The sequence below is a fragment of the Chaetodon trifascialis genome, chromosome 18 (genome assembly GCF_039877785.1).
Source record: "Chaetodon trifascialis isolate fChaTrf1 chromosome 18, fChaTrf1.hap1, whole genome shotgun sequence".
Lineage (NCBI taxonomy): Eukaryota > Metazoa > Chordata > Actinopteri > Chaetodontiformes > Chaetodontidae > Chaetodon > Chaetodon trifascialis.
In genome coordinates, this window is record NC_092073.1 from 1,785,163 (window position 1) to 1,806,946 (window position 21,784).

The following is a 21,784-nucleotide window of genomic DNA, read 5'->3' on the forward strand; positions in this document are numbered from 1 at the left end:
TTTAGTAATCAGTGCACCCAAAAGAGTGTGTGTGTGTGTGTGTGTGTGTGTGTGTGTGTGTGTGTGTGTGTGTGTGTGTGTGTGTGTGTGTGTGTGTGTGTGTGTGTGTGTGTGTGTGTGTGTGTGTGTGTGTCAAACACCACTAATTAGCTCATCTCAATCAGCTGTGCGTTCCCAGTTGCTTGCTCAGAGAGTTCATTTCATAGAGACCTCTGATTCTCCTGCCTGTACCTTACAGACAGTAACTCCTATCACCTGTATGGCAATATTGTAAGACATGGGCATTCGGTTAGCACCCATGTCATTTGGAAGCTCAGGGAGCCAAAAGCGTGAGTCTGTTTTCATCTGTCGTCTTTCATCTACATGTCTGCGATTGGCACGTTTTGCTACATTTTGATCTAAAAATTTTGTATGTGGAGTTGTGGGAAGAGCAAGTTTAAGAGAAGATTTTAAACAATTTTCCACTCCACTCTAGCTCTGAACATTCCACTCCATACATACCAATGTAAAAATCTGCAAAGGAAATTACATGAATTAAAATCTTAATTATGTAAAAAGTTTGAATGATATCCATCCATCCATCCATTATCTATACCGCCTATCCCTTTCGGGGTTGCGGGGGGCTGGAGCCTATCCCAGTTACAATGGGCGAGAGGCGGGGTACACCCTGAACCGGTCGCCAGCTGATTGCAGGGCCACATGTAATGACAAACAAACATTCACACTCACACCTACGGACAATTTAGAGTCATCAATTAACCTAATGAGCATGTTTTTGGTCTGTGGGAGGAAGCCGGAGTACCCAGAGAGAACCCACGCATGCACGGGAAGAACATGCAAACTTCACACAGAAAGGCCCCGCCTGACCTGGGGATCGAACCGGCAACCTTCTTGCTGTGAGGCACGCGCACTACCTGCTGCGCCACCGTGCAGCCCCAGTTTGAATGATATAAAAAAGTTAATTTATGTGAGAAAGTCTCAAGTTTCATGAATGTTTGAAAGTTTGAATGGAGATTTCATGTAAATGTTTGAAAGGTTTGAGAGGTTTTCTGACTGACTTCCAGCGTAAAAAAATTGAATATTTTGGAAGGTTTTAATGTGATTATAATGTTGAAGTTTCTATCAAGTAGATCGTTGTTGAAAATGTATGAAAAACTGGGAAAATATTTTTGAAAATTCCATCGATGATTTAATTTGAGGAAAATTTCCTGGAAAACATTGACTATTTCATTAAGCTCATGTATCAATGTGCTGTGGACATTCTATTCAATGCATACTTAAGATGAAGATCATGATTTCACCTTAATTCTTACTCTTATCTTTTATTTCATTGTATTTTTTTTTTTTTGCGATTTTATTGTATTTTCCTCTTTACTAACCTCATATGTTTTTGTGCTGTATGTGAGTTAGCTGCTTTTTCACTGCAGTTTGCCTTTGGGATTAATTAAGTAGTCTATCCATTAAACTAACAGAAAAAGATATATCAAGGCTTGGATAAGCAGGCAATGCTTGTTAGTAGTATCCAAGCAATTCAATTTTCAATTCAATTCAATTCAATTTTATTTGTATAGCGCCAAATCACAACAGAAGTTGTCTCAGGACACTTTCCATATAGAGCTGGTACAGACCAAGCTCTTTTATCTACAAAGAAACCAACAATTCCCCCATGAGCAAGCACTTGGCAACAGTGGCGAGGAAAAACTTCCTTTTAACAGGCAGAAACCTCGGGCAGAACCAGACTCTGGGTGGGCGGCCATCTGCCTCAACCGGTTGGGTGAGAGAGGAAGAGCAAGAGAGGGACAGACAGACAGACAGACAGACAGACAGACAGACAGACAGAAATGCAGTCAGAGAGAGAGAGAGAGACAGAGAGACAGACATGCAATCACAGTAACAGTGACAGTGGATGTAATAACAGTAGTAGCAACTTCCGTGGCTGAAAAATGAAGACAGCATGAAATGTCGAAGACACCACGAAGTGTCAAAAACTGCAGTTACCCAAGGGGCCATGTGTGGCTGGTTCCTAAAGCCAGTCACTCCCCATTGATGCCCATATTGAAAAATATATACACATGGTTAAAATCTGGTACAAAAACAGTTTTGGTCCCTACAGCTAATTTCTCCATTTACGACAGTCAACGGAAACTACATCTATGTTTTACACAGGCTATGGTAGGATCTTTTCATTGTTGGCTTGGCTCTGCACATGGGATTTGTTGACAATATGAAAATTACAGAACACCAGACCTTAAAGCCTTTCACATGATAAAACAAATTCACCCTTTGAACTTGAGTTGGCCATTAAATGACATCTATAATCCACTTTGTTTAAAATGACTCAACATTCATACAGTCAATTCTCTTGTCATTTCATTTCAGTATGAGTGTTCTTGACTGTTTCTTACCAGTCTCCATGTTGCTGTTGGTTATAAGGAATTAACCACCAGCTTCAATCTTTCCACTCCATAAAATGTAGCATGAAATTACTAAAGATGTTGTTGATGTTAATACACCGAAACTGCAGCACTGAATGTAGAACGTTCTTGTGGCTGGACATGTGATATGTAACAGTAGTGTGCAGACAAGCTTCCAGAATTGAAGGATTTGAGACTTTATTTATAACATACCATTTTCTGTATGGACCCTATGCATAACAGTGGACTGTTTTACAATGAGAGTCACTGCAATAAATACAGTTTGGGAATAAAAGACGAACAATATGAAAATATGTGTCATGTCGTGACAAGGAGGCGTAGCTTTGAAACAGAGTCAGCTTGGGTTTGACCATCTGTACTATAAGAACAGCCATCATGCTCATAAGGAAAAAAGTAGTGATCAATTGTAGTACAAATTTTAAGCACTATCCGTATCAGAAACTCTAGCTGGGTGTATGAATACAAACAGAACACAGAGAGAAGACAGGTACATAAATCTGCCTATTTTGTAAGAGTGTATATAGGAATTCTTTTCACATTGATCATCAGCACAGCTTCAGTCCAGGAATACAAAGATTGGAATGCAGCAGTTTCACCTGAAGCTGCACCAATGATCCACAAAGTTATCACTACTTTTAAAAAGTGGGTATTAAAAGGAATGCTCTTAAGCTTAAAAAAATATTTTCATCACTGTATCTCTGTATCTCATTATTCTTTGCAACTGCAACTTCATACAACCTTTGCTGCTCGGATCAAAGAGTCTAGGTGAAGAAGGAAAGCATTCAGGGCAACATTTCATTTTATGATTCAAGAGAAGAAAAAGACTAGTGAGGACAGCAAAAGACTTGCTCTCTTGTCTAGTTGAAATACACTCGTTAATACTGCTCTGGGGGTGGAGGTCTCCATTAATAGTCAATGCCCTGATCATTGTAATGGGAATTGTAGTCATCATGGTAACCTCCATGGTACTCATCCTCCTGGAATTCAGCCTGATAGTCACTGTCGCTGATCTCTGAGCCATTAGTACCGGTACCCTGGCTGCCATTAGTGTGGATGACTGGCTCTGTTGGGGGGGCACAGTATTTGGGGTCGTAGACCTGTCGACCCAGACCATACACGCTCATACCCCTCTGAGATGCCACTTTGTTGGTGCCCATCTGGAGGGAGATGGTAGAGTTGTCAAGAGGCTGCAGTGCCACCTTCTGGTCATAGATGTCCCTACGGGTACCAGGGGCTGACATGCCTGCCTGCAGCAGAAATTTCACATCATAAAGACACTTATTCTCATCTTGTATTGAATTCTCAGTTCTGATTTGACAATAATTTTTGGAGGAGTAATATCACATTATTCCACAACTTAAGAGGAACCCCGCCCACCCATCATATGACTTTATGGGGTCATGTGAGTCCTGGTGTGAGTGGCTGTTAAGCTGCCTGGGTAGAGGTCTCAGGACTGCATTGTTGGTGGCTGATAAGTGGTGTCTTAGAACCTTCCAGTTTGACATGTATTATTTCACTCCTCTTTCAAAAATGCAAAATTGTCATTGCAGAACAGGGTGCACATCCATGAGCTTCATTTCCACTCCCACAATTATTCACAACTGAATGTTGAAATGGCTTTACACTGATACCCCCACTCATTAGACCTGTCAAAGAGAAGAAGGGCACAGAAGAAACAGTGGAATTTCATTGATTGTGTTTCATCAGCAACAGAGTCAGAACAGCTGGTATTATGGGCCACCATTACACACAGCTTTGGCTATTTATAGTGCCCATACCATTAATTCATGACATAAAACTGTAAACCATGATATCTCAGTCATCACTGTTACAGCTGAAGTTACTAAAGTTGGTGGCCTGACTACTGTTAGAGGAGGAGTGGTGAGAGGAGAGGAGTGGTGATTAAATACCAGCTCTTTTAACAAATCTATAGATAAACGACTCTGTAAAATGGCACAATCTTATAAACACAAGCAAAATAGCTGTCACAAACATTCAGTCTTTCAGATTCATTCTTATCTGCTATGCTGCTCGGCAGTGACTGTTCACTGCTGTGGGTGTGTGCTTTGTGCTACTGGAGCTGCTGAAAAAGAGTCTGTCAGCTCACAGAGGGTGTTTTTCTTTGTTTTTTTTTAATTAAATTTGAAGCATGAAATGGAAGTTATCATTATATTGATATGTCGATAACTTCCAGTGAGAAACACAATTGTCACTAGCAAGGACATATGAAAAAAGTCAACAGCAAAAGGCAGAATGGAGCAGAAAGCCTCCTCCCATTTGATGAGATACTTGCACAAAGTTTAGACTTTTTGGCAGGTACTCCATTCCTCTCACATTTAATCTTCTTCTTGTTAATCTTGTTTTTCTGTATGACTCCTCGTCACTAGATATTACAGCTGATGTTCTACATACTGCCACCTGCTGTACCAGAGTGGAATGTAGTAAACACAGAAAATAGGCGGCTATCCCTCCTGTCAATTTTTATTTTCATTTTTTTAAGAATAGGGGAGATTTATGAGAAAATATTTAAATAGGAGGAAAATGGGGAAAAACGTGAGGGTTCGCCAGAATGAATACATGAATGGGATCACTGTGGGTGGACCCTGTAAATGGTTTTCACTGTGGAGCAGTTACAATCCAGCAGATGGCAGTAATGCAACACTTATGGATGACAACCACCACAAAACTCAACAGAAGAAGATGGCAGCAATGGTCATTGGTCATCATTTCTCGTCTATATGTGTTTCTTGTCAACACACAGTCTCAATGAAGTAACCTGCTGTGAGAGATGTCCAAAAAACATTAGACACCGAACAGCTACTTTCACATTCAGCCACAGGAGAAGAATTTCAATCCTCCAGCACAAGCTACTGCAAACAAACTACTCAAAATGAAACATCAAGTTACCCACTCGCTAAGCAAGATGAATGAACAACTGCAATTTCTGTGTGATGTTTTTTCCTAACATTTCATAAAACTCAGCAGGCACATCCTATGTCTTCCTGTATTTGAGTGAATGTAATCTCCTGGTACTCACCTGAGAACCTGACTACAAACATTATGTGCACGGCAAGTCACTGTAGCGACTAATCATATGCATGTATGGGGTCTGAGTAACCTTCATATTGATATTATGACATAACATATTGTTATTCCAACTGGGCTTTCTGAATCATATTTCATGTCACAGCGGTGTCTGAAACAACACAACTCCACCAACAACATGACAAATTTCAGTCTCATTATCCGGTTTCTCTACATAATCAACCAATTTTCACTGGAACTACTTTCTACTGAGGAAACAGTCCCTATAAATGCTGCAAACATGTTCTGTGGATTATCCTGAGTAACAGGGACACTGTCTATGGATAGAGTGAGGTTGATGAGTTCCTATGTGTATTTTTTCAATGCTGTAATCAGCCTTTCAAGTCCCATTCACCTAAATTATACTTGGGTGGAGGCAGAAATCTCAGAGACAGAGGTCTCAAAACTCGGCCCAGGATGAGATGACACTGTGGATAGGATAAAGGACAGGATAAAGTATGTGGCTTTAAAATTTCAGTACAGCCACTTAACAATGTGACTGTGGATATGTGGGAAATATTTTCGTCATGTTAGGTATTAAATTGCTGGTTTTGGTCTGGAATTGGGTAAAAATAAAAAGCTAAGAGCAGCAATAAAAGAGGAGTGGGTTTTAACCTGGCTGGCGCCTTTGTTGGTTCCCATCTGCAGGCTGATGGTGGTCTGGTCGTATGGTTTGTCAGTCTGAGTCTTTGGATCATACAGGTGTCTTCTGGTTCCATAAGCAGTCATTCCAGCCTGACTGGCACACTTGTTTGTCCCCATCTGATGACAAAAAGCCAGCAATAGGATCTCACCAAATGCAATGACATATCAGTCTAACCTGTTTAAAATAACCCTAAAATGAACATTTTAAATGAAGGTTATTGAAACTTGTGTCAGTTTCAGTGTATCAATTTTGACAGAACTGTTTTTTTATTCAAGGGCAGTAATGGCACTGAAGCATTTACTGTACATTTAAAACTACAAACGAGCACCAGCCTGAGGATATCAGCTCATATGCTGGCTCTCAGAACCACTTAATCAAAAGTCATGATTACCTGCAGTCCAATGACACACTGACCAGCCTTGATCTTCTCATCATCAAAATGTCGAGCTTGTTTGTCTGCATATTTCACCCCAATATCAATCTTTGTGTCCATTCCCTTGGTCTTTGCCTAATGGAGAGCATAATGATGGTCAAAGGACTGATGTGACGTGATTTGCTTCCTATAACAAAAGAAAATGTGTTCCTAAGTTGACAATAACCCTCTGTGCTGTGTGTTCACTCACCATGCTGGCCAGTGCAAGCAGTGTGGTCTGTACTTGAGTCATGTTCCCATTTTCAAACAGGTCATTGGCCTCAAAGATGTCATTGGGCTTTAGGCCATATGTCAGAATAGCTTTGATGAAATTCCCAAGGTTTTCCAGCTGCAGAGAGCAACAGAAAAAAGAAAAATAGTAATGGGCGCTGGGACAGGGACTTTATCAAAACCAGGAGGAAGCAAGTAAAGCTGTTAGTAAAAAGCTGTGAAAGCTTCATGGATGAGTCCACTGTTCCTCGAAGCCTTAGACTGGTCTTAAAGGAGCTGAATATCTTTTTCATGATGCTGACTTCTAAGTTGCTTTCTTTGCAACTGTGCAGTGCATTGAAAGGCTGCGAAATACAGAGGTCTATCTGGCAGTGATAGGCTTAATCAGCATTGTGTGAACTCACCTCGGAAGAGTCTGACTTTTACAGCCTTTCATTTTTATGTAAAAGTCCCACACTCCAGTTTTAAGTTACTTTGTGTGATCAGCAGAAAATTTGAAAGCCCTGCAGTGTTTCCAGTTCAGAGCAGGCCTTACCTTGTGCCAGTTCAGTTGGGAAAGGTTGATTCTCTTTACTGAACCAGGTTGCAGCTTATTAATCAGTCTAAGAGTGCAAGGAAAACACATGTATGAAAAAAAAAATAATGTGATCTGTCATCTATGGAGAATTAAGTATGCACAGACACACACACACACACACACACACACACACACACACACACACACACACACACACACACACACACACACACACACACACACACAGAACTTACTCGCAGAGGATGACCCCATCCTTCAAGCCTTTCTGGAAGTTCTCTCCAATTGACATTCCTGTTACCTCCTCAATCCAGAAGCGGAGCTCCTCCTCCTTCTGTGGGTCATATTTCTGAGCAATCTGAAAGACATAACATCATGCTAAGTTTATATTAATAAGTAATTTTGGAGAAAAAAAATCTCTAAATATGAATGAGAATTAATATGTTCAAGCTGCACTAGGCCACATTGTGCCAGCAGCTCTATATGATAATGAGAGGCAAGTGAATTTTGAGCCCCAGAAATCTTTCTCATGTGACACAAGTAAAATAATATATTTTATACTCTGTTCGATTTCCATCAGAAACCCAGCTGATATATCCTGATTCTGACCTTCAGTGATATGAGCAGGAGTAAGACTAAGTCTGAACGAATGATGTTTATTTTTCATATTCATTTTTTTTCACTAACCAGTATGGTAATAGATACTCATCTAGTTTACTGATAGATGACAGACAGTCCACGAGAGAGGAACCATCTGGTAAAGAGACAGATGACAGAGGGATGATAGGAGATACTTGCATTCATCCAGGAAATGACACACAGACAAGACATCCACAGCAGTAAGAACAGGACCCTGCCAGACCTGATTAGACTGAACAGGGGTCGATATTCAACCCTACCGCCTCACAGTTGTGTCCCTTTGCCAACCAGTCAAGTTGCAGTTTACAGCCATCTATCCAGACTCATCTAATATATGTAGTGAAGACTTTGAAGGAATTCAATAAAAGGTAAATGTATTTTTTGGCAAAATGGAAGTTAATGTTGACATGTATGATTCCAGTGAATAATTTCCACTGAGACACATACTGTCTTCACTACAATCTGTTTTTACAGAGAAGTACAGAGGACTGATAGAGAGCTTGATCACATGTATACTGAACACTCAAAGTATTTTCCAACACTTTCACAGAAACGCATAATTTGGTGTTCACTATCTTGCTCAGGGACAAGGAGCAGAGGATCAAATCACCAACCCGAATAGCAGACAACCTACTACTGCCTGAGCCACAACCAAAGTTATAGTCATGACAATAGATAAATGCCTCAAATATGCATGTTGCTGCACAGATGCAAAAAAATTCTAAAAGGTGGATGCTTCACACACATCTTCAACCCAGCAGCAGAAAAATCTATACAATCACCACAGCTTCAAGATGGACACACAAGATAAGTGTCACCAATTCAGTATCTGACCAAATGTCTCTGGATGTAGGGAGGCTGGCCTTTTAGACTTGGACAAAGCAAGTCTTTGTTGCTGTGTAACTCAAACTTAGGACTAAGCAAATCTTTGTTGCTGTGTAACTCAAACTTAAATGAGTGTCATAGCTAATCCAAGACTGGCATCGTTATATGGATGGTTCTAACAATTATGTGAAACCAGCTGCTGGACCTGGATGCTCCAGTCTGTGGGGGACGTGCATGCTCATTTAGGTGGCACTCTTGAATTTCACCAGTGAGTTTGGATTTGTTGCCTCGTGTGAATATTAACAGCTAGTGACAGCAACCTTAGAATTCAACTTGTAAAATGATCAATTTGCAGTTTGCATTGGTAGGCAATGGACTGCTCTTCTCTATTACAGCCTACTGTAACTTCAACTCCGCTGTTTAATCTTGCTTTGGCTACACTGCCCAGCTGTTATTTTGGCAGTCTCACATCATTACACATTCACTTGAGACTAAAACAATTTAATTCTGGTTAACACAGAGACATAAATTCAACAACATCCTTGGCAAAAGAAAACATGCTCATCTATTCTGATACAAAAAATCTGTTGTTAGCAAGATGCAGAGGGTTTACACAGGTTTAACCAGATTATGAAAACAACTTATTAGGAAGAGAAAACAAAGGTGACTGCTAAAGTTATAACAAAAATTGCCATTTCAGATACAGATGGGTATAAGTAATTGATTGTTTGCAAGTCTGTGCAAAATACATACCAATTCTGTTTTCTGTTCTTATTTTTAATGAATATTTTGTGGGCGTGCATGCAAGCAAACACAACATTAACAGACGTTGCACCAAACTGTCCCCAGTGAGAGGACAACAACACTGCCTGCCAAACACAAGGCTGTGGTTTTAAGTTAAATATAAACCAGCTGAACCTGTCCCCTTCTTGACCTAAAATCGCACAAATTAATGTGGCTAGTCCATTATTTAAAACTGTAATTTCATTGGCCACTTAGAGATTCACTACTTTATTGTCATGTTAACATAAGTGATTGGAGCATTCCCTAGCACATGTTGGGAATTATGCAACAACATCAAACCACCCACTAAACAAAGTGTTTCAAACACTTTAAATGAGAGGGGTCCTTTAGAACTCAAGGCCCTTTTTCTGTAATCTAGTCTTACAGATTTCCACTAGGGGTGGGAGATCACATCCAGTAATTGTGGATGTAGCACACACCACTTTCTCTGTCTTCTCTCCTCTCCTCAGATGCAATTAAACTGCAACATTAACAGACCTGTTAGCTCTATTTGCAAACTGTTTATGTCAGGCCCGGAGTGGCTAATCGGGAGGACCGGGACAATTCCCGGTGGGCCGGTCTGATGTTTGGGCCGCGAGGGACGGTGTTCACTTTTTTTTTTTGCATTCTGCTATCGCTGTCCCTGGGCCTCAATTGGCAGTAATTTTTTCTTTTTCTTTTCTTTCTCTCTTTTTTTTTTTTGCACCCTAACGTAACATGTCCGTGCACTCGGTCAGTGGTGTTTGAAAGATGGAAAATAGGAAGAGCAAGGGTGGCGCGGAGAAGGCAAGAATTAAAAAGAGGAAAGCTCTGGAAGCAGATGCAGCCAAATGTGCTAAAATTGGCAACTTTTTCAGTAAAACGAGCTCGCGGTTGTAAACGACAAATGAGGACGATGAAACGGGCACGGCAAGATGCTGCAAACCACCGTTCAAGTGAATTAATTATCATGTCAATGAATTGTGTAGCATTGTGGCATATAACACAACGTTATTTAAATTATAGTATGATACAGTGCCACATAACTGGGAAACTTTGTCTTGTAGCCCCTCAGAGTCAGAAGCAAGATCCAGCACCAAGCACCAGCCATGAGTCCACAAGTCCAGAGTGGGCAGGTAGGATTGCTCATTGAGTGATTATTATTACACTTAATAGTGTATAGTGTAGACCTGCTCTATATGAAAAGTGCCCTGAGATGCTAGATGATTCAGCACTACATTAATGAAACTGACCTGAACTGATCAGAAGGCTTTGTAAAAAGGGGAGATTTGTGCTGAGAATTATGACCATTTTTAAAATGTGATTTAGTGTCAGAAGCAGAGCCAGGAGCCAGTAGTGATGAGGGGATTGCTTCTGTCAGTATGGAAGGAACAGGTGAGCTGTTGTAACAGAGTCACTGCATGAAAAACCACATTTTCGACCCGTAAATCCCTGCGAAGTTCGTTGATTTTTGGCGATTTACGGCAAGTTTACGGGGAAGTTCGCCGGCTCCGAAAATCGTCGGAAACGAACCATCTGTCGGCGGGGGGCGGGGTTAATCGCACCTTCGCGAAGGTGCAAATAGCTCTAATTAGCACATGAATGCTACCAACGTTGATCTACTCAGGCTGGCCTGCTGACTTCAAAAACAACCATTGGATGATTCCACAGGCATTTTAAAAGGAAACCATCATGTGATTGGATAGCAACTCCAATCACATGAGTGAATGATCATGTGATTGGATGACAACTCTGCTGCTATTGGTCATCTGTGCGCCACAAATAATAATAATAATAATAATAATAAATACATATTAAATTCATATATTATATAATAAATCAATATATTAAAAATAGTTATTATATTGTTATATTTATGTATATATAAAATATAAATGACATATATATTTTATTTGATTGATGATTCATTGATTTATTTGGCGATCCACCTTCTCCTTGCATCTGATAAAGGATTTGTCTCTGTACTAGTCTTATTGGATCTTAGTGCTGCATTTGACACCATTGACCATGGCATCCAATTGCAGACACTGGAACACTTCATTGGCATTAAGGGAACTGCGCTAAGCTGGTTTAAATCTTACTTGTCAGATCGCTCTCAGTTTGTACGCGTTAATGACGACGCCTCTGTGCTCACTAAAGTCAGCTATGGAGTTCCGCAGGGTTCTGTGCTTGGACCAATTCTATTCACCTTATATATGCTTCCTTTAGGTAAGATTATCAGGAAGCACTCAATAAATTTTCATTGCTATGCAGATGATACCCAGCTATATTTATCAATGAAACCGGAAGAAACCAGTCAATTAAATAGACTACAAGCATGTCTTCATGACATAAAGACCTGGATGACCTGCAATTTTCTGATGCTAAACTCGGACAAAACTGAAGTTATAGTAGTAGGCCCTAAACATCTTAGAAAGTCACTTTCTGATGACATAGCAGCTATGGATGGCATTGCGCTGGCCTCCAGCACCACTGTAAAGAATCTGGGAGTCATCTTTGACCAAGACATGTCCTTTCACTCCCATGTAAAACAAATTTCAAGGACTGCCTTTTTTCACCTACATAATATCGCAAAAATCAGGCATATTTTGTCTCAAAATGATGCAGAAAAACTAGTCCATGCATTCATAACTTCCAGGCTGGATTATTGCAATTCTTTACTATCAGGCTGCCCAAATTCGTTGCTGAATATTCTCCAGTTGCTCCAGAACGCTGCAGCACGTGTTCTGACAAAAACCAGGAAGCGAGATCATATTTCTCCAATACTCGCCACTTTGCACTGGCTCCCTGTAAAGTTTAGAATAGAGTTTAAAATTCTCCTCCTTACTTACAAAGCCATAAATGGCCAGGCACCTTCTTATCTTAAAGAGCTCATAGTACCTTATTGCCCTACTTGAACACTGCGTTCCCAGAATGCAGGTCTACTTATGGTTCCTAAAGTCTCAAAAAGCAGAACAGGAGTCAGAGCATTTAGCTATCAAGCTCCTCTCCTGTGGAACCATCTTCCAGTCTTTGTCCGGGAGGCAGACACTGTCTCTACATTTAAGAGTAGGCTTAAAACTTTCCTTTTTGATAAAGCTTATAGTTAGGCCTGGCTCAGGCTTGTTCTGGACCAGCCCCTAGTTATGCTGCTATAGGATTAGACTGTCGGGGGACATCCAAAGATACACCGAGCTCCTCTGTCCTTCTGTCCCTCTCCATCTGCACGCTCTCATGTCCTACCACGGCATATTACTAACTTAGCTCCTTCCCCGGAGTCTCTGTGCTTTGTCGTCTTGCAGGTTCCCATGGACAGTGGCTGAATCTGGATTGTGGATTTCAGCTGCATCTCCTGCCTTGGCCCTGCCTGACATCCACTGCAACTGCTACTGCTGTTATTACATCCACTGTCACTGTTACTGTGACTGCATGTCTGTCTCTCTGTCTCTCTCTCTCTGACTGCATTTCTGTCTGTCTGTCTGTCTGTCTGTCTGTCTGTCTGTCTGTCTGTCTGTCTGTCTGTCTCTCTCTCTCTCTCTGACTGCATTTCTGTCTGTCTGTCTGTCTGTCTGTCTGTCTGTCTGTCCCTCTCTTGCTCTTCCTCTCTCACCCAACCGGTCGAGGCAGATGGCCGCCCACCCAGAGTCTGGTTCTGCTCGAGGTTTCTGCCTGTTAAAAGGAAGTTTTTCCTCGCCACTGTCGCCAAGTGCTTGCTCATGGGGGAATTGTTGATTTCTTTGTAGATAAAAGAGCTTGGTCTGTACCAGCTCTATATGGAAAGTGTCCTGAGACAACTTCTGTTGTGATTTGGCGCTATACAAATAAAATTGAAATTGAAATTGAAATTCTGCACTACCACACAGTAGAACACAAAGAACACAGTTGACAGAAACATTTTGAAAAAAAGTCTTTAATGAAATCGTGACACACACATTAACAAGGATCAACCAAGGAAATTCAGTGACTACTGGGGAAAAAAAGCAAGGAAATGTGCAGAGGGGTTCACTGATAAGAGTCTCTGGGTTGGGCCATGCCGCTGGTCTATGGTGCATGAAAAAGAGTCTAAGGCCTTTAGAAATGCTTCTTTGCTGCCTCTGGGTCATACTGAGTTGGCGCCTGTCGCTTTGAAGGGGACTCGATGCGAAGCCTTTTGCAGTGTGCTGCCACATACTTTGGGTCGCTCTCCAGCCGATCTTGCAGTGTCTGGCAGAGTTTGGAGAGCTAGGACACTCCTTCTTGCTTCCAGCAGCTGTAAATACAGGTATTAATATAATATTAGTACTGCTAAGAAACAATAACACATGATAACATATGTGAGCATGTTTGTCAAAAACAATGCAGATAATAAATAAAATTCAGCCCATTTTTACATTGTTGTGAAAATAAAGCGGCATTCATGGGACTCTTACCCGCTTCCTCTTACCGTCTCTTACCCTGCGAGCTGAAATCTTCACAGTTGCTGCCTGAACTGAAAGAGCTGGCTGGGCATACCTGAAGCTCCTCCACACCATCTCATAATATGTCTTACAGGCCGCTGGAAGAAAATATATATTGGTTTGAAATAATTAAAACAGGCTTCAGTAACAAACAACAACAAGAAACAACAGAAAGGGTTTAAAAGACTGCTGTCCACACCATCCATGTCTGGACTCCCAGTTAAAGTCGCCATCAAATATGACGTCACCGTTTCGTTGTGGGGCGAGTTTAGTCTGTAAAACACAAAAAGTACAGGTCATGCAACATTTACGTTTACTTATATTCTGCAGAGTATTTCCTGTGTATTTTATTAACTTACCCCTGCTCAGGTTCATATCGCCTGTCGTGTCCGTCACTATTGTGCAGACGTCGCACCTTTTCCTTTAAAATACAAAATACATTGTAATGTTAAATGTAACGTGAACGATTACCAAACGTTCGGAACGTAGTGCAATAAGAATAATAAAGGTTTGGCGCCCTAAAAACTGCACAATGTGGTACTAAATGCTAACGTTACTTACATAACTTGCGCACCCGTCTCTTCGTCTCCGCAGCTGCAGTTCGGTCGGGGCTGCTCCTACAGAGCGAGCAGTCTGGCTTTTATCACGGTCATTCTCCTCGCCAACTGCGCCATCAGCTGCGTTAGCAGCTGAGACAATCCACTGAAGGCGCTCAGCAGTTTCTTCTCTAAATTGTTTGGACTTTCTGGATATGGTCGCTCCACAGCCAGGCCGTCCACTCGTCGCAGAGGAGTGCCTTCTGGGATGAACTGAAGACGACGTCCGGCCATTGTATGAACAGAGTTAAAGTTTAGCAGGACCCGAAACGTAACTGTTGTAATCCAAGCTCGATTCACGTTCACAGACGCGCCGAGGTCGTTTTCTGCAGACGTCATTGTTTCAGAGGAGGCGTCCAATCATATGCAAGGTCGCGCTCTCTGAATTTCTCGCGAGACCATTTTTGTTGCGTAAATGAAAAACATGCTGTGATTTTGTTAGGTACTTTGATTTTCTAAATTGATTTTCTAAAGTGACATCATCGAAAATAAAAAAAAAAGAAAAGTTACTTTGGTGTATTCCCTTTTTATTCCTACTTAAAGAATCATCAGTGGACTTACTCTGCAGGAATTTTGCCAGCTAATCACACAAGCATTGTTCATCTGGTGTTGTGGTGGCAAAATGCGAAAAATTGTGACCAGTGTCCAAGAACTGTAGATTCAATTTGATTTGATTGATTGATTTTGACAATTTAAGCGGAAAATTAAAGACCTTTGAGAGTCAGGACACTTATCCTGTATGTAACCTATAAAATGATTTAAACACACTTTTAAATCCTCATAAAAAAAAAATCTTTGTATTCTGTAGGCACAGAACACACACACACACACACACACACACACAAAATCCCAATTTGCATTTGTATAGCTTTGCAGCATTTACATTTGCATTTTAACACCTCGTGGTCACAGTGGCTGAGCGAGAACTTCCACGGCAATTTACAGTGACGGAAATTGATGGAAATGTGACTTTTCATGCAGTGGTGTGTGAACAAGCTTTCTATGCCCAAACGAACACTTATTTGAACAGAATATAGATTCAGATATTGTTGAAAAGGATGTGTTGTAGAGAATAATGTTGAGATTGTGCACTCATGTTCATATAAATCTACATTGTGAAGCAACCCTTACTTGCACTGAATTGGAAATATTTTAGAAAAATACTCTGAATTACAAGGCTTTACATAACAGTGCACTATGGTAGACTTAAAATGTATACATGATTTTCATAATAATAGGTTGTGATCTAAAGTGGGCCGGTCTGAGGTATGAAACTCCAGGGCTGAAAATGAGTCCCACTCCGGCCCTGGTTTATGCTCTACAACAACAGTGGAGAGATGGTTATGTACAAGGCATTCAAACATGTCAGAGCAACTGAAGGGTTTAACCTCATATTCCCTAAAGTTAAAATGGTGTATGTGAGTAGCAGGCTCTGATACACTAACACAGTGTTTCTCAACTCCGGTCCTCGGGCCCCCCTGCCCTGCATGTTTTCTATGTTTCCCACTCCAAGACACCTGATTCAAATGATCGGCTCATTATCAAGCCACTGCAGAGCTTGACGAGCCGATCATTTGAATCAGGTGTGGTGGAGTGGGGAAACTAACAGCCGTCCACATCCAGATGCTCATGAGTATCTCCCCATCTGCCTAGTGCATCTCATCTTGTGCAGAGAAAAAAAAAAAAAGCCATAGATCATCTTCAGCTAATACAAATTCACCTACTTGTATGTTCACAAGGATCAGAAGGAGAGCACACATGACCCCTGTTTTAAAATTGCTGCACTGGCTGCCTGTTAGTTTTACTACTGATTTTAAGATTGTGTTATTGATCTTGTGTTACTGATCTACAAATCATTACATAGTCTCTCTCTGGACTACTACTCTCTTGGTTATTCCTAGGGTCCTGGAATGGCCTGCTGGGGGACCTGAGGGAGGTGGGCAGAAAGTGTTGATATCTTTAGAAAGAAATTTAGAACATGCCTTTTTAGCCTGGCTTTTGTGTGTTTACTTCAATTTGCACTTTTACTCTTATTTTATTATATATACATTATTATTATATACATTATTATTATATACATTATTACATTATACTTTACATTTATACTGAATTTTATTCATTTAAGTGTTTTTTTATTTAAACTCATTCTTTCCCACTCTTCAGTACGTTCAGCAGTTGGAGTTGCAGTTGACGTATGACAAACAATGATAAAATAATAAAACAAAAAGTTTGAGTGATTGATACCTGTCTATATCTGTTTATATATTATATATATATTAACCACTATTAAGAATTTCATTACCAGTGACTACTTCACTGTAATTGTTATGACAATAAAGTACATGAAGCACAGAGAGGTCAAGGAGCTGGTGGATTGCAGCCATGACTGCAAGCTTTTCTCTAGGCAACTTCCAGTGTGGCCATTCAAAACAGATACAAGCACTCTGACTCAAGGCGTGATTGAAGGACTTTTTAAACAAACAATTGTTGGTTGTTTCAAGCATGATGGACACTGAATCATATCCTGAGTTACACATTACTCTTATGGTCTACATTGCTCTAGATAGATAACAGATAATTAACAGACAAATTGACAAACTTTGACAGCGATGCTGGTTATAGGCACCATACCCAAGAGGTTTTAGGAACATGAATAAGGGATATGCTTTCTCATGCTCTTGTCTTGTTTACTAGAATTATAGGCATACTTCTACTATTTGTTTCCTATGGTTGATTGATGTGGCAGGTTCTTAGGGCTCTTGAGGAGACAAGCATACAAGCAAATATATTTGTTAAATTGTTTTGATCTTTTTTGGCAAATGCATTACAAAGCGACCCACAGGCACCACAATGGGGCCGAGTAAAAGCCTATCATAGTTGTGTAGTTTTGTACCTCATTGGTAAAATTATTGCCAAATGTCTGATGCGGGGAGACTCTCTTGGGAAGGAAAAAACCACAGGAAAACCAAATAATGTTTAGTTTTCATTTAATTTTCCATCAAGTATCAATATATAGTGAAACACACAATTCCTCAGAGCCCAAAGACACCTCTTCAAACGTCCTGTTTGTCTGAATAGCTGTCTAAAAGGCAAAGGTATTTGATTTCCAATCATATAATACAGAAAAAAATACGATTCACTAACTGATTGCATCCAATCAAAAACAGAAATTCTTTTCTGCCCATTACTACTGCTGTATTTGAAACAAGAAATGCAGATATTTAGATGTTATAAATGTTGTAGACTAGGTTTATCCCAATTATGTGAGATAAAGATGTATGGGTATGTATAATTTTCAAGCCTCAGGGGCAAAAGGTTTCCTACTTTTCTCCTCCACCATCCATCCCCTCTATCCCTTTTATTTGTCACACACACTACATGCACGCTATCACACGCCATGCAATTGGTGAAATTTGTGATCAGCGTTTAACCCATCCTGGTAGTCCTTCCTCTGCAGCAGACCAGGAGTCATGGGCTGCCATCCGACCTGCACCCGGGTACCCAGTGTCTTTTGTCACCATTGGTCTGGTGGTCATGTTTTTATTGGGGGGGGGGGGGGGGGGTGTTAAGAAAGGTACCCCAGGTGAATACGGGGAGAACATGCAAACTGCACCCACAGCAGGAATCGATTTGAGCCTGATGGAAGTGAAAACTAGACAAACTCCCTTCTCTTTTCATCTGTGAACCCAAAAGCATTTCCTGATGAGAACACAAAATTCTGTCTAACACACTTAGAATGCACAATCAGAGGTTATGTAGTCTGAACTGGTTTTGTTTAAAGGTCCCATATTATGAAGCTTTTTCAATAAGTTACGTAGGTCTATGATTTCCATAAAACATGTTTTTGAAGCTGTTTGCTGGAAACAGCTTTTAAGAAAAGATTCCCACGCCCCTCTATTTCCCTCTCAATCCCTTTCAGAATTTGCTGTTTTCAGTGTCTGTAACTTTAAATGCTAATGAGATGCTGCTGCCCCACCCATGTTACCATGGTAACAGGGAGAGTTTAGACTCTGGTAGCACTACCCCTGTGAAAGTACAGTAGCAGACATGACGGCAATGAACAGAGTCCTTTCGTAGTTCAACTGTACATGTTCGAACCTGAATCGGATCCTGAAGGGAGGGAAGGCCCCAACAGTACCTCAGACTCAGGGAATTCGGCAGGACGCCTCTGAGAGGTTAGTCAAAAAACATCTTTCTATTTTTTTTTCTCTTCAATACAAGTGCCGCCTGTACAGGGGGCAGCTTGAGATGCCCGCAATTCAGATGGTCAATGCTCACGCTAGGAAGCACCAAACCTACCTTGTAGCATACCAGAATGACAGGGAGAAACTCAGGTAAAAGCCTCTAACAAGCATTGCCACACAAACGAAACATAGTTCATACCCCAAGAAATTACATGGTCATGTAACAAAAACATGAAAATAGCATATAACCACTTTCAAGCGTCTGTTGATTACACCATCAAGCAAACCACACAAACCTGGTGTCATATGAAAGCAGAGAGTGCGAAGGTCCTGATTGTTTACATAAAGAGGAGGGGGTTTCTAGAGTGGGGGGAGTGCTCTTCATGTGATATACTGTCTCTGGGGGTAACTTCCCTCTGGATCATCATTTTGGTTTCTATGGTGAACTTGGGTGCTGCCCCTCAAATCTCTTGACTCTGACTGGTCAATCAGAATCAGAATCAGAAAAAGCTTTATTGCCAAGTACGATTTACACATATGAGGAATTTGCTTTGGTGAGGTTGGTGCATGACACATCTATCAAGAAGAAGCAATTAAAAAGTTAAAAATATGACAGTAAGTAATATAAAAATAAGAAAATAAGTAAAAAAATACAACAGTAGAAGAACTGTAACAGTAGTAAAATAATAAATCTCACAATATAAATATATGTACACAAGTCTCCACAGAGGCACAGACTGTTTTTTCAAGGGAGTCCAAGTAGAGCATTAATGTAACGCATATGGTTGTGGCAATGTCACTGACCAGTAGGGTCAGAGGTGAAGTGTGAAGTGTCAGGGGGGGTTCCGGGCCTTGTTAATAAGGCTGACAGGAGACGGGAAAAAACTGTTCTTGTGGTGTGAGGTTTTGGTCCTGATGGACCGCAGCCTCCTGCCAGAGGGGAGTGTCCAGGGTGGGAGGGATCAGCCACAATCTTTCCTGCATGCCTCAGGGTTCTGGAGGTGTACAGGTCCTGGAGAGACGGGAGATTGCAGCCGATCACCTTCTCTGCAGACCGAATGACACGTTGCAGTCTGCCCTTGTCCTTGGCAGTGGCAGCAGCGTACCAGATGGTGATGGAGGAGATGAGGATGGACTCAATGATGGCTGTGTAGAAGTGCACCATCATTGTCTTTGGCAGACTGAATTTCTTCAGTTGCCGTAGGAAGTACATCCTCTGCTGTGCTTTCTTGATGAGGGAGCTGATGTTCGGCTCCCACTTGAGGTCCTGGGAGATGATAGTTCCCAGGAAGCGGAAGGACTCCACAGTGTCAATAGTAGAGTCACAGAGGGTGATGGGGGCAGGTGATGCTGAGTTTTTCCTAAAGTCCACAACCATCTCCACTGTCTTTAGAGCGTTGAGCTCTAGGTTGTTCTGGTTACACCAGGTCACCAAATGGTCAACCTCCCACCTGTAGGCGGACTCGTCGCCATCAGAGATGAGTCTGATGAGAGTGGTGTCATCCGCAAACTTCAGCAGCTTGACAGACAGATAACTGGAGGTGCAGCTGTTCGTGTACAGGGAGAAGAGCAGAGGAGAAAGAACACAGCCCTGAGGGGATCCGGTGCTGATGGTCTTTGAGTCGGAGATGTGTTTCCACAGCTTCACGCACTGTTTCCTGTCAGACAGGAAGTCTGTAATCCATCTGCAGGTGGTGGAGTCAGGCACGCTCAGCTGGGAGAGCTTCTCCTGGAGCAGGGTTGGAATGATGGTGTTAAAGGCAGAGCTGAAATCCACAAACAGGATCCTGGTGTAGGTTCCTGCGGAGTCCAGGTGCTGGAGGATGAGGTGGAGGGCCAGGTTGACTGCGTCGTCTACAGACCTGATGTGTGAGAGCACAAGGCACTCAAAGGACTTCATGACCACAGAGGTCAGGGCAACGGGTCTGAAGTCATTAAGTCCTGTAGTCCTTGGCTTCTTGGGAACTGGGATGATGGTTGAGGACTTGAAGCAGGCTGGCACGTGACATGTCTCACAGTGAGGTGTTAAAAATGTCTGTGAACACTGGAGACAGCTGATCAGCACAGTGCTTCAAGGCGGATGGGGAGACAGAATCTGGTCCAGCTGCTTTCCGGGGGTTCTGTCTCCTGAAGAGTTTGTTGACATCTCTCTCATGAATGGAAACAGTCGTCACTGAGGTGGGTGGGGAGGGGGGGGACTGGTGGAGGTGACTGGAGCTGGAGCTGTTGGGAGGTGTCATGGGGGATGGTTGTTGGACTGTCCCTTTGCCTTTCAAAGCGGCAGTAGAACTCATTCAAGTCGTTGGCTAGGCGTCGATCGTTGATGGACTGGGGGGCTTTAGGCTTGTAGTTGGTGATTTGCCTAAGCCCTTTCCAGACAGACGCAGAGTCATTAGCTGAGAAGTGGTGTTGGAGCTTCTCAGAGTACAGCCGTTTAGCCTCTTTCACCGCCTTGCTGAACCTGTACTTCGCCTCTCTGAATCTGTCTTTGTCCCCACTCCTGAAGGCCTCTTCCTTTGCCAACCTTAGCTGTCTGAGTTTGGCTGTGAACCAGGGTTTGTCATTGTTGTAACTCACCCTGGTGCGTGATGGGACACAGCAGTCCTCACAGAAGCTGATATAGGACGTCACAGCCTCCGTGTTCTCATCCAGACTGTTGGTAGCAGTCCTGAACACATCCCAGTCAGTAGAGTCCAAACACGCCTGGAGATCCTCCACAGCCTCACTGGTCCACTTCCTTGATGTCCTCACTACGGGTTTGCAGAGCTTTAGTTTCTGCCTGTATGTAGGAATCAGGTGGACCATGACATGGTCGGAGTGGCCGAGTGCGGCGCGGGTGACGGCGTGATAAGCATCCCTGACTGTGGTGTAACAGTGATCCAGAATATTGTCCTCTCTGGTCGGGCATTTAATAAACTGTCTGTATTTGGGGAGTTCGTGAGTGAGGTTGGTCCGCTCCACACGCAGTATCTGGTCTGCAAACGCGCGCTGTGCGTCCT

General features: G+C 42.0%; 1 protein-coding gene across 1 annotated transcript in view; it reads right to left on the reverse strand.

The window, feature by feature from the left end:
- Positions 1-2,595: 2,595 nt before the first annotated feature.
- The window catches only part of cnn3a (calponin 3, acidic a), a 41,524-nt gene continuing 22,335 nt past the window's right edge, over positions 2,596-21,784 (reverse strand). The window contains exons 2-7 of the mRNA XM_070986383.1: positions 7,580-7,701; positions 7,344-7,410; positions 6,789-6,926; positions 6,557-6,673; positions 6,135-6,281; positions 2,596-3,682 (exon numbers count right to left, since the gene is read on the reverse strand). Coding sequence (XP_070842484.1) covers positions 3,341-3,682; positions 6,135-6,281; positions 6,557-6,673; positions 6,789-6,926; positions 7,344-7,410; positions 7,580-7,701 — 933 coding nt within the window. The 3' untranslated portion in view covers positions 2,596-3,340. The remainder of the gene's footprint in view (positions 3,683-6,134; positions 6,282-6,556; positions 6,674-6,788; positions 6,927-7,343; positions 7,411-7,579; positions 7,702-21,784) is intronic.